General features: G+C 34.9%; 1 protein-coding gene across 1 annotated transcript in view; it reads left to right on the top strand.

The window, feature by feature from the left end:
- Positions 1-1,700: 1,700 nt before the first annotated feature.
- The window catches only part of PPFIA2 (PTPRF interacting protein alpha 2), a 199,891-nt gene continuing 187,028 nt past the window's right edge, over positions 1,701-14,563 (top strand). The window contains exons 1-2 of the mRNA XM_049626011.1: positions 1,701-1,797; positions 12,522-12,686. Of these exons, the coding sequence (XP_049481968.1) occupies positions 12,576-12,686 (111 nt within the window). The 5' untranslated portion in view covers positions 1,701-1,797; positions 12,522-12,575. The remainder of the gene's footprint in view (positions 1,798-12,521; positions 12,687-14,563) is intronic.

Genomic DNA, 14,563 nt, shown 5'->3' with positions numbered 1-14,563 from the left:
AAGCTGAATCTCTAGAAAGATAAACCCAGATATATTTTTTAAATTGATATGATGTTAAATATAGATTCGATTTATGTTTTGTCTAGTAATATCCATAAAGATTACTTTTAAATGCCTATGTTAACAATATATAATACGGAATTGTCACTTTCTTCTTTTCTCCATCAAAATTATGCTGTTCTTAAAAAGTTTTGTTTTTTATGGAAATGTTTATTATTTTCTACCTGTTGCTTATTTCCATTCTCCACTTAAAGAATATGCTCAGAGACTATCAACAACATTTAAGCAGGCAGCAATGGGGGGAGAAAACATTTATCTATAATGCTAGCCTAAGTGTAACAATGAATTCTTTCATCTTGATTCTAAGCTCTAAGTCTGCTCTGAGGTCTTTGAAGTACCCACTTGGGCTATAGCCACTCAGAAACTCAACAAAATAAATGGTTTGAAGCAAACAAAAATATAAACCCTAAATCTTTCCCAGCTTTGCATAATCATCATATTCACTTACTTTTGACTATATTTGCCTTTAGAGAGGTTAGGTTAACCAAACTGTCTCCCTGATTTTCATTTTTATGTTTGATCCTCTGACAGTGACTTCCAAGCACAGGGCCGTTTTCCGAAATATTTAAATATTTGGCAAAGATTTAACAATTCTCAGTTTTATTACTGAGAATCACTTTTAAATAATTTAATGATCATTGTAATGATAACATGGATCTCTTTACTATTTTTCAAAATTATTTTAAAATAATATTTGTTTACACATTGGAATAGCCAAATAATTGAATAAGTTTCTTGATTTTCTTTTTAAGTAATCTTTACTGTGTCTAAACTCTCAGCCTCATGGTAAAAATACCCAGATTATACAATCTCTGATCCCATTTTGGGGAAGCCATTGAAGATTCCTCCAAAGTGTCATTTGTCACATGGAAAGAGGATTACTCCAGAACCCTTAATTTTTTTATTGAAAATAAATACTGAGTACACGCTATGTCTTAGACATTGAGAGTGTAGCAGTGAAGTCTAGACAAAGTCCCAGTTCACAAGGTGCTTATGCTTCAAAGGGAAGAACAGAATAATGTATAAATTAATAATTTGCTAGATGATTTTATTAACTCTTAGATATTTATTATTTTGTAAGAGGTACATTCTCTTTTTTCATCTTGTTAACATATAAATGAACATCTTAATCTCTAAATAGCATAGCATTTAGTAGGATTTTTGTTGTTGTTGGTAATGGTTTTTGTTTTGTTTTCTGTTTTGATTTTTGATGATTTAGTATACTCAGTCTGAACATTGCTAAATAGGGATTAAAGTGAGATTTTTGGAGTTGTTCACAGAATTGGCTAAATTTAAATCAATATTGTGTGTGTGTGTGTATATATATAATTTGCATATTGTCATACTAATGTCAATTTCAATGTGACATATCTGGTACATTTTGAAATATATTTTATACACTCATCTGAGCAACATATTATAATAAAATGTGAATGCTAAATATCATGGATTAGCATTTTCTGACCATTGGAACCAAATTAATTTAATAATAGCAATATATTTATATTCCTGTCATTGAAGTCATTATTTCCATTTTTGACATTCAGAAGTTTATATTTTGATTTTTTTTATCCCTGCGGGACATTTCTTTTTATATCTGAAATATGTCTTCAAATGTATTTATCCCCTTTTCAGGAATTTGCTGCTCTGACAAAAGAACTCAATGCTTGTAGGGAACAACTTCTAGAAAAGGAAGAAGAAATTTCTGAACTGAAAGCTGAAAGAAACAACACAAGAGTAAGTATAAAACTGCCTCTGCTTGGAATTAATTCCATATACAATGCAGTGCCTTATCTCTTGTATACTCATACAAATAAAATATTTTAAAGCTTGAGGAAGACTTTAAGCAGATACTAACTCATAGTGTGTTATTTAAAGTAAAGGAGAATATTCTGTAAAACTCAAAACAGGAAGTCCGGAAACCTAAATTACAGTCTCAGCTACTAAATCACTATGTTGCCTTAGAAAATGTTTTTATTCCTCTTTCCTTTGCTTTATTTGAGTTTACAAAGAAGGGCTGGATTTCAATAGTGAGTTTCAAACTTCCAAACTGTTGTATTGGAGTAAGGGACCAATACCTCAGAGGCTGGAAGTGGGCAGAAGAGGTGTGGCTTAAGAGGGTGTAAGTTTCAATTGTGGGGTGATGTGAGGGAGTGGCTGGGCATTGGTCCTCACTTCACTCCAGCAAAGTATTTATTAAAAAAGAAAAAAAAAAGAGAATGTATAAAACCACTGGAGCAGAACTCTCCTAATTAAGAGAGGCATACCTTTTCTATTTCAGAAGATGATTGAGATTTCCAGTTCTGATGTTCTGATTTCATGATACTGATGGGCTTTACTGTATTCTGTTCTTAGAAACTCATATATTCTTTCAGTCTTATGCCCTGTGACATTAAAGCCCAGAATTTGATCAAAGATGCTGTATTTTCTTATTCAGAAGGAAAAGTCACTAAATTTCATAAGATATATAAATCACCAGATTACCTATAAATTTCTCTACTAAAAACACTTCTGTGTGGATATATAACTCAATTTCAACATGAAGTAGGTGAAAAATATTTTCAGGGTTACAACTCTATCAGATTATTACTATAAAATGAGAAAGTGAGATATAGTTAATAGTGTATTCATTTTATGCTTGGATTTAGAAAGTAACATAAAAATAATACCTCCACAAACAGTGAGCTTGTGCCTTTAATGAGAAGTATGCATTGTATGAATAATGGCTATATGATCAAACTCGATTTATCTCCTTATTCTTAGGGGTCTTATTTTACGGTAAAGAGAATTCACACAGCATACACACAAGGAATTGGTTTTCTTTTTTTTATTATTTTTTAATGTTTATTTATTTTTGAGACAGAGAGCACAAGCAGAGGAGGAGCAGAGAAAGAGGGAGATACAGAATCTGAAGTAGGCTCCAGGCTCTGAGCTGTCAGCACAGAGCCTGATGCAGGCTCCAACTCAAAAGCCGTGAGATCATGACCTGAATGGAACTCAGACAACTTAACCGACTGAGCCACCGAGGCCCCCCAAGGAATTGATTTTCATTGAGACTTTGATGAGCCAGTTACATGGGCTGCCTCAAAGAGAACACAACAAAGACAGTTTAGATCATGTTATCGGGTGTCAGATGAATTTTTTCTATTTTTTTCACCCTTGATTTTTAAGTTATAATTTTTTATGCAAATTTAAAATTTATTTCTGCCATGAGATTTATTCTGCCCTATTTCACTATTTTCCATTTTAATGCTTTAGGCTACATTCCCTGCTGTAGCACAGTACAGCCAAATGTAAAAGTAGGATCCGGAAACTGAGCATGGAGGGAAATGCAAACTTCTTGGTAGACTTTCAACTAATTCTCATATTTAAAATACACCAGAAACTCTTCTTTTAGCTATGTATTTCTTCTTTATACAGTTTTTTTTTCCCTACAGCCCTTTACTCCTTCTTAATGCCTATGAGGGACACATTATAATTACCCCCACTTTACAGAGGAGGCAACTGCTCAGAAAAAGGCATATAACTTGCCAGAACTTACACAGTGAATAGATAGAAGAGAAGGCATTTGAAAGCTAAGGCAGTCTAACTTCAGAGCTTGTGCCTTTAGCCATGAGACCATTGGCATAATTACTCAAGTTAGGTCTATGGAAAAAAAAAACCAAAAAACTAAGATTTACAACAGCTTAGAGAAGACATTGCCTAAGAATAAACCATTGCAATATGGAGTGAGTACCTCATTCCTTCCTGATTGTGACTAATTTCAGAGAACTAGGAAGCAGCATCCATACAATATTCATCATATTACACTCCACAAGGTCCAGGAGTACCTGCAGCTGTTACACATGCAAAGGAACCTTGGAGGATACAGGAAGTAAGGCAAGCTGTACTTGAAATACCTCTTCAGGGGTCAAAGTGAGAAAGATAGAAATATTAAATTCTAGTAGGGTAACAGAAGCCATTGATTTTAAACATGACTTTAAACATGAATGATATTTACTTTGAAACCATGAATAGAGCAGAAAAACACTTTTTCCACATTCCTTAAAGCAGTCGTGTGGAGGACTTTTGTTGTTGATTAAACCAAGGAAAAAAGATTTATGGAACCTTCTTTGTGCAAAGCATCAATTACATATCAACTTCCTAAGTTACATAATCACCTATCACCCTCCCCCAAAAAATATCCAGGGCTAAAAATCAAACATATCTTCTTCCTTCCCCCATAATGCCCTCTCAATGTTATAAAATGTAATACTTTTTATAAATTTATGTAATAATTTCTCCTTCTACATGTCTACATGTTCTGTTTTTTGTTGTTGTTGGGGTTTTTTGTTTTGTTTTGTTTTTCCCTGCTGTAAACACCACTATTTAGTCATAGAGAAAGAGCTACAGAATTTGCTCTTGATATTGTGAGGAGGTTTAAAGTAGAAGTGAGTGTCTCCATTTCCAGCATTCTGATACCATTCTCTTTCCATGTTGGCGAGTTAACATATGCTCATGAATTGAGATAAATAACAACAACAAAAAAAGTCCACAAAGAGAACTCATAAGAGGATAGAGTATTTGTGTTAATTTTGAGTATCATCAAAACAATAAATGAGACAGGGCTCTACTACATAATATTTGAATGAATTATATCTTCTCCAACTAGAATATATGTGTCAGAGGGAGTTCAATAAATGATTTATTGGATATAGCAATTAATAATAATGATCATATTATACTAGCTGACATTAATTACATGTGAACTGTTTTCTAAATGTTTTGTATGTTTAACTCACTTTATCCTTACAGAAATCTCATTATTCCCATTTAATTGATGGGAAAACTAATATATAAATAATTTGCCCCAGGCCACCCAGCTTATAAGTGACACATTTAGGGTATCTACTTCTCAGCTTAACCACAGGATATATATTTAAGAGACCATATTCCTAATGTCACTTGCAAATCATACATGATACAAGGGTTGTGTTTAGGAAAAAAGGAGAGTTTGTCCATTTTTCTATAGTTCAGTTCTAATGTTCAGTAATTTATTCTGTATCAGTTGTGTGCAAATTGATAAATACGAGGTATTTATTCTGATGTCAGAGCTGAAAGTTGTGGCCATTTATCATTTTGTCACTATAGTAACACCTGGTCCCAGCTCAAAAATATGAATGAATGAAAGAAATCAAAGTAATCAGTAAATTCAGTTGCCTCAAGTAATTAAATTCAGGACATCCAAATAAAGTCATCCTAATATTATTAATTACCATGCAAAAGTAGAAATTTCAAAAATTGTAGAGAATATTTATAAAAACATTCAAAAACCTTTAATGTTTAATATTATCACACTGTAAGTGTAGAAAAATGATTAGGCAAAATTTGTTATTTTTTATTTTTTTTTAAATTTTATTTATTTATTTATTTATTTATTTATTTATTTATTTATTTATTTATATTTTAGAAAGAGCAAGAAAGCAGGGGAGAGGGACCGAGGGGGAGAGGGAGAGAGACTCTTAAGCAGGCTCTCTACTCAGATCGGAGTAGGATGTGGGGCTCAATCGCACGACCCTGGGACCATGACCGGAGCTGAAATCAAAAGTCCAATGGACACTCATCTGACTGAGCCACCCAGGCACCCCCAAAATTTGTTGTTTCTAAAACTTTTCTGACCATACTTAGGCAAATTATATTTATAGAAAATAATTTATTCCTGCCATTATTTCAACATAACTCAGATCAACTACTAAACCTTATCATGTTTTAGTAGAATTAATTAGTAAAAAGCTAAAAGAAAACCAGAAATAATAAACCAGTTATTGTTTATTAATATCAGAGTGGAAAATTTTTATTGTTTTGGAACCATTTTAACTGTTTTTGTGGCTGAAGATTTCAAAGAATGTTTATGTTATTGGCAGTGTTTTAGAAAGTAGCTATTGCATGACTTTGTAAAAGAAATTATGAGGCATTCTTAATGTCAATTATAAATAGTAAAGCTATAATTTTATCTTATAGGTCACCAACTAAAAGACTTAATTATCCTCAATTCAAATTAAAGACTAATTTGAAACATTCCTTAAAATGCCCTTACTTTTGTTTTGAGCCAAGAAATTATACAAATAAACGCTTAATTACAATGAGACCCCTTCCATTACTAAAGAGAAGCTTCCCATTTTTGACAAACTTCTGTCTACACTAGTTAATAAAATCCCTTCAAACATACTTCCTCAATGAGTAGAAAGTACAGGCCAATTGAAAGGAAGACCCTAGCAGTTGAAGGCAGGTGAAGACACATGTGCGTGCATATGTGCTTGTATCTGAAAGTGCTCTGATAGGATATGATAAGCAGAAGAGGACATATAACTAACATATAACATAACTAAGGACATAACTAATAGCACAACTTTTGCAATATGAGACCTAAGCATTTACATAGAACTGTAGGGGATGGTAAACAGTATTTGAGGGTAGAGGATGTTAAGTACACTGAGCACAAAAGCAACTAGTTTGAAGTTTCTCATTCTCAGATGTTAGTGATGTATTATGTGGCCGTATTACAGCAGCCAAATTTAGTATACAGTCCAGAATGTATTTCTACTTGAATGTCATTTGTGATTGAAAATAATTTTACACTCAGGGCACCTGGGTGGCTCAGTTGGTTAATCATCCGACTTCAGCTCAGGTCATGATCTCACGTTCATGAGTTCGAGCCCTGTGCCAGGCTCTGTGCTGACAGCTTGGAGCCTGGAGCCTGCTTCAGAGTCTGTGTCTCCCTCTCTCTCTGACCCTCCCCTGCTCATGTTCTGTGGCTCTCTCTCAAAAATAAATAAACATTAAAAAAATTTTTAAAAAAGAAAAGAATTTATTTCACATAGGTTAGGTGGAATTTAAATGTAATAATAAGTTGTATAATTTTAGAAATTTAGTTCAAAAATTTCCAATGATGCAATCAATATGTACATATGCATATATTATATGTTTGTGTATGTGTGTATATATATATAAACCATGGTCATTAAAAATTTTTTTTTAACATTTATTCATCTTTGAGAGACAGAGAGAGACAGAGCGCAAGTGGGGGTAGGTCAGAGACAGAGGGTGACACAGAATCTGAAGCAGGCTCCAGGCTCTGAGCTGTTAGCACAGAGCCCAACATGGGCTTGAACCTACAAACTGTGAGATCATGACCTGAGCTGAAGTCAGATGCTTAACTGAGAGCTACCCAGGCGCCCCTAATCTGTGGTCATTTGAAATGAATTACACTGTAGAACTAGTGGCCATTTGTGTAGTCCCTGCAGTCTTTTGAGTACACCAGGGAGAGTGCCTTCGGCAAGATTTATTAAATATTAGAAAAAGAGTCGTTTTTAGCAGAATGCCTGGGTGGCTCAGTTGGCTGAGAGTCCAAATCTTGATTCAGGCTCAGGTCATGATCCCAGGGTCATGGGGATTGAGCCCCCTGTTTTGGGCTCCATGCTAAGCGTGGCTTCTCTCTCCCTTGGCCCCTCTCCCCTGTTCATGTGCGCTCTAAATAAATAAATAAATAAATAAATAAATAAAAGTGTAGCTCCTAGCAAAGGTGTATAATTAGTAGATTATTAGTGGTATCTTATTGAATTCCTCTTTATTTTTCATTTATTTAAATTTGCAAGCTTCAAAGCTATAGGTATATGCTAGATTTGAACATTTTTGGCCACATTCTCTAGGCTAGATAAGTTACATTTATCTTACTTCAATTCAACAAGTGAGTATTAAGCACATATTCTATAGAATATTTTCCTAAGTATTGAGGAGTATTCAGGAGCCCTTAGTATTCAGTAAGTATTGAGGAGTATTCAGTATTCTTAAGCCCTTAAGAAGTCTGTTTTAAAGAACACATTATTTTGTGTTATTATTAGATAGATGAAAGTTCCTAATTGCATAAAGCAGTACAGCTTAACTGTATTAATCAAGAAGACATTAATTAAGGAATATGAGAAATCTCTAAACATAGCTTCTGTGCACAATGTCTAGGACCATATTTCTTAGCCTTGTGGGTTTTCCTTACATTCCCAGACCCGGAAACGTGCAGCCTCTGCTACCACCTGTGCCAACAAAATGGACCCCCATGCTAGCAAGTTTCTTCATCTGGCTCCCTTCAGAATCTGCCCTATGTGGGTGACTCTGGTTGGCTGACTCTTAAGTCACATGTCTGCCACCTAGTGGTTAAACATGCCTGAGAAATGTTTTGAATCCAGTATTGGGAGGATGACATTCAGAATGCAGAGAACTATCAAAGATGGAGGCTATGTTCAAAAAATTGGGGGGCAACCACAAATACGTCTCCACTACAACTTTTGTTGTACTCTTCCATATTAAAATTCTAAACAGCAGCGATACTGACATGTATCTATCCAGCAATACAACTATACTTGAACATAAACAAAATCACCTTTTCTCAAAAAAGAAAGTCCATGAATGTAGCTACATAACCAGGGTTCGTCCATATGTATACTCTTGCTCTTATTAAATCTCAATCATATCTTAATATTCTATAACCTATTGACTACTTTAAGTGTTAATCAGAATCAAGTATCCAATATAAAATAAAGAGGGAGAATAATATACATTATGTATATATAATATAACAAAAAAAATCCCCCTTTCTCCAGCTGGTCAAAAAGTCCTAATGGCAGTTATAAATTCCAATTCTAAACCTCAATTCTTGGACTTCTATAGATGAACTGATATATATTCATCACCAGCTCTAAGTACATAATTTCAGGATGATAGCCTCCCAGCCTAGCACTGTGTTATCTCCAAGATTGAATTAAGACAGACTCTTCTTTGGATCCTTTAACCGTTCTATAGAATCACCTGCTTCTGAATGATGTGATAGTGTAGTGAAACCAGGGCTGGAGGCATCAGTCAGTTGCATTACCCCCTTCACTTTAAAATGTGGGGTTTTTTTTTTGGTCAGAAGTAACGTTGTGTATGATAACAAGACTGTAAGCAAAAATCTTGATAAAATGGTATTGCCAGTAGAAGCATAGCCATTAGAGAAGGCAAATCCATATCCAGGAAAAAAAAAAAACATTTATTACATTAAGAAAAGATAGACACCCCCTCCTTGACGGAAGGGATTTGATGTGATCTGCTTGCATCAAGGTGACTAGCCTGGCCTCTAGGTGGACTGTTATCATGTCAGGGGTTCAAGATTGATGGCTGCAGCTGGTCACTTGGCTATTCAGCTGTGGTGGTAACCCTATCAACCTTAATGATGAGAAGCCCATTTTGCCAGGTCAATGAATAACTTCCATCCCTGAAACCATGGTCACTTTTCTATACCCATTGAACAAATATTGTGGTGGCCAGAGAAATAGGCTGATATCCACAAGGTGATTAATTTTTGTCTAGCAGATTGTTGAACTAACTAGTCCTAGTTCAGAGGTAACATCCAAGAAATTTGGTATTTTCTTTTCCTCAGTACTGTTACCATGCTAAATAGTTGAGGGTTCTTTTAGAGAAGATCTTTTGATTAGCTATTGGTTCATAACAGACCACACCAAAATTTAACCTCAGAAACAACATTATACTGTACTCACCAATTCAATGGGTCAGGGATTCAGAAAGGGCACAGTAATGATGGCCCTTCTCCGCTCTGTAATGTTTGGGCTCGCAACCTGATGACTTGATGGCTAGTGACAATGATATGCTGGTAAATGATTTATTTTACCAGAAAAAATTTAAAAAGCACTAACCTATAGTATTTGGAATTCCCATGGTTTTAATACTCCCATGGTGGCTGACTTCAAGCTACCAACATGATATCACTGAAAGCTGAGAAGTGAAATGATGCACAATAGAGAACGAACCTGTGGTATTTCTACCTTCAGATGCAATAGACGTAAACACCCCAAAGAGTGTAGATAATGGTAAAATACTTAGGAATTTTATTAAAAACTTGGAATTTAGTAAAATAATTAGGAGTTAATACATTTTGAGTGTTTATTATCTTTTCAAATATTGTTTTATTATAAGCTTACATAATTTAAGCTTCAACAATAACTATGTTTAACCACCGGCTCACAGAATTCCTGAAAATTAACAATCCCCTCTAACAAGCTGGTATGGGCCAGTGTCAGCACACCATTTGAGGTAGATAACTCGAGTATCTGGACTCTGCAAAGTCTGCTTGGGAGCAACCTATTTCTCATAGGTTCTAGGGCTCTGTGTGAACTTAACGCTGCTTATTTCTCCAACGTCATCTGATGTTAGCCTTTCCCTGACAAACTTTGCTTTAACCACACCAGTCTATTTTCAGTTCCTCGATATGCCCAGCTGTGCCCTCTTCCAGGAGTTTTCTTCCTCTGGCTCTTCATTTGGCCAGCTCTTTCTCATCTTTTAAGTCTCAGTTTCAATATCATCCTCTCAATGAAACATCTGTTTACTGCTCTATGCAAAGTAGGTCTCTCCTCTTTTCAGCTCCTATAACTCTCTGTTTTAGGGTTAAGTTTGTACAAACTCCCATAACCTACGTGAAACAGCTCGGATTTAACCAGTGCACACACGTATCTGTAGACTTCAAGAGAGTAGAATACCATGAATATAATCAAAGATTGAGAAATAAAAGGAAAGCTCTTTGAAAACATTGTGTCATTTCACACGGAAGAACTATTAATATTATTTTGACCCTTAAATATAATCCCTACCTACTGATCTATACATTTAGGGTCTCAGTTATTTGTGTTCTTCTGTGCCAATGCATGGCAAAGTTTTCTGACACTTCGAACCATAATTACTGATGGTGAATGTAGAGAAATTAATTTATTAAGAACTAAGAGGGGCACCTGGGTGGCTCAGTTGGTTAAGCATCCGACTTCAGCTCAGGTCATGATCTTGCAATTTGTGAGTTCAAGCCCCGCGTTGGGTTCTGTGCTCACAGCTCAGAGCCTGGAACCTGCTTCCGATTCTGTGTCTCCCTCTCTCTCTGCCCCTCCCCTATTCACGCTCTGTCTCTTAATAATAAATGTTAAAAAAAAAAATTAAAAAAAAAAAAAGAACTAAGAAATGTGACACTAATATGTGACACCGAATCGAACAATGACATTGTGAAAACCAAGCATTTTTACTACTTTAGGATATGTAAGCTTTAGGAAAACTCCTGAAAAAAATATGTTTTCTTTATTTCTTTCCATCCCAGTATCTTATATCTGCTTTTTCCTTTTTTGTTTGAGTAACTTCTGCTTTATTTTACATAGGCATTTGTTAGCCTATACTTTTCACTACCCTTCTGAAAATCTCTCCCACAAAACTTCCTGGTCATATATTATTCTTCCCTGACCAAAATATTAATAACTGAGAAGTTAACCCAGCAGTTTTTTTTTTTCAGGTATCTTTGTTTTTAGCAGCAGAACTGCCTTATTAAACTAAACAAAGGTGAAGCCCCAATTCACAAAACACTTTTATTTTTTTAAGTTTATTTATTTATCCTGAGAGAGACTGAGATAGCATGACTGGGAGAGGGGCAGAGAGAGAGGGAGACAGAGAATCCCAAGCAGGCTCTGCACCGTCAGCACAGAGCCCAGTGAGGCTTTCGAACTCACAAAACTGTGAGATCATGTCCTGAGCCAAAACCCAAGAGTCAAATGCTTAACTGACTGAGCCACCCAGTCGCCCCACACAAAGCATTTGAAAGTAAAATTTCTTTGGGAAATGTTAGGGTGTAGGTCTGGAACAGACTGAGACACTGTTTTCTGGACTTTCATGGCCCCAGAGGCTACTCTGGGTGAGTGTAGGTTCCCAAGTAGACCGTTATTTAAAAACCTCTTTTCCCCAAATGACTATTGCAAAACCTCAGTTCCTATATTCCGCTTGGTTGCATCTACTTTTTTATTATGTAACCTAAGAATTAATTGTAAATAAAATTATTAGTGATTTTCACTGTGATTTTTATAGCAACATGTGATTATAACTATTACTATAATCACTATACAAATGTGATTATCACTATAATCACATTCAGAACAACATAATTATGCTCATTTCTTTCAATTCAACAATTTTAAATGACCAAATGTGTATTAAGTTAGTTGTGACTTTTAATACTCTTCTAACAAAATCATCATGCATTGTGCGATGTTCTTCAATAATTACTCTATTTGATCACATCTATTTTGTGTTCTGTTTCTACTGAGCTCATGCTGAAATTATTAAATTTTCTAAAAGGATGAATAAGAATTTACATTACATTTTTTAAATGAGTAATTCCATTATATGATAGAGATGCAGTTTTATGGACCTTCAATGCCTTTTATGGACCCTGGCTTAGATTCAGGTATGTGCTTCTTTGCTGCTACCTGTGGTAAACTCTGAGGTTATCATGAGATGCTAGGTAAACCTGCAATCTTTTCAGATAGAAGTCATTCATAAGTATTAGTAACTTGTGTTCATAAGATAATTGCATTTAGGGTAATTACATTTTCTGTTGCGCCCAATAGCTGTTACTAGAGCACTTGGAATGCCTGGTGTCACGACATGAAAGGTCGCTAAGAATGACGGTGGTAAAACGGCAAGCCCAGTCCCCCTCGGGAGTGTCCAGTGAAGTCGAGGTTCTCAAGGCACTGAAATCTTTGTTTGAGCACCACAAGGCCTTGGATGAAAAGGTAGAGTATTTAGAAAGGTTGATTACAGTTTTATGTGTCGATTATACCTCAGTGAAGCTGAAATTTAAAAAAATAAAATAAACTTCAGCTACCAATTTTAAAGAGTATTGGCAGGAGATTTCAAGCTTCACTGTGCTTTCGTCATGAGCATCAGGTTCCTTGTCTTCATCCGTGACTCAGCTGACTCCTGACGTAAATGAGTACAGAGAAACACGTTTGAATTATAGGAAAATCATTTTTATAACTGCGGCTGGATTATTGTGTGTATATTGGTGATGTTCATAACCCTGTTTTTTTTAATGCCACCGAATCTATGGCTTATCAAGTTACACTTTTATTGTGGTGCATTATGGTCCTAGTCCAGATGGCCATTTGAAATTTAATATTGTCATTCAGTCTCCCTCTCTCTCCTTCTCTTTCTCTCCTCCCAGCCCCTCTCTGAAATGCATGTCTATAGATCCCAACACAGAAGACCACTAACTGGAAATTCAACATATCTTGAAGTGTAAATTGGATGTATACTCTAACCTTTGGAGGTTTATATTAGAAGCATACATTTTATTCGATCTCTGATAACTTCTGAGTATATATTTTGAGGAATCTCTGAATATAACAGCATAAGGTATCAGTGGAGAAAACCTGCTTTAGGTCTTTTTAAAAAAGTGGCAGTAAGCTTCTTTTAGCTGTTACTCAAAAAACTTCGACTGACATAAATAAGCCAATATGATGATAATATCCTTTGGAGATTAATAAGGCTTATGACATGATTTTAATTTTGTGAAATGTTACAGAATTAACTTTTTAAAATTAATAAAGCTTTAGGATTTTGTAGAGTGGGAATTGGGGCACTTCAATTAGAAAGTACCTGATAAGTTCTGAGTATTAAAATCCAAATGAGAGATTATTACCCAGTTATATCTAGGTTTTAAGCATGCAGACACTTGTGCTCTAGTTAAAATTTATGTACATATATACTTTTATCACTGGTCTTTCAGATGGTCTTAGACCAGGGTATTATGTGAAGTATGTGCATAAGGATAACTATAATTCTACCTTCTAGATTGTTAAGAAGAAATTGTAGCTTATTTTTCATTTTAGCCATGAGAGGAAAGTAGTTTATGAATAATTTTGAGTAAGATAGAAATTGATATTATATAAAGATCCTTGATAAATATAATATCACTACTATCAAGTATCAAATACTTAATATGTTTGATGTTTAAGTTCATATTCCCTTTATTATTAAAAAAATACATTGTTAAGAATTTGCAAGACTTCATATTTATGGAATGTCTATTATAAGTCAGACAGATATTTGACAAACAGAAATAGATAAGACATTGTCCTTACGACTGAGGAGTTCAAAGTTATTGCTAGAGATTCACGTGTCAATAACGGGTAATGTTAAGAAACAGTATGTACAATGCAATAGGGAGCCACAGGAAAAGTTGTGACTAATTCCACTTGAGAAAGTGATTTTAAAAAGTTCAAGAATGTCTTCACAGAGGGTATGACGTTTGGACTTGAATATTAGAGAATGTGTAGGAGTTTTTTAAGCAGAGTAATGAAGATACTCTGAGCAACAGGATCAATATGTAAAATAACCCAGATGTATAAGAAGAGCACGGCCTATCCAGAGAAAATGTAATAGTTTTGAATGCCTTGAATGAAAGTGCTTGAGAATGTGTGATCGTAGAAGTTCCCTGTATGCACTCCCACATCACTTGAGCGGTATCTTATGAAAGAATGCATGCAAGGCAGTAAACAGTATTTAGGACAAATAACCTGATGGCTGTGAGTACATTTAAGAAGAAAATAGTTGTTGCACAACTTAGACCAGACAAATAATCTACTATGTAGACATTCAGTGAGTTTAG

This window comes from Panthera uncia, chromosome B4 (genome assembly GCF_023721935.1).
Source record: "Panthera uncia isolate 11264 chromosome B4, Puncia_PCG_1.0, whole genome shotgun sequence".
NCBI classification, from domain to species: domain Eukaryota; kingdom Metazoa; phylum Chordata; class Mammalia; order Carnivora; family Felidae; genus Panthera; species Panthera uncia.
This window is presented reverse-complemented; position numbering and strand designations above follow the sequence as displayed.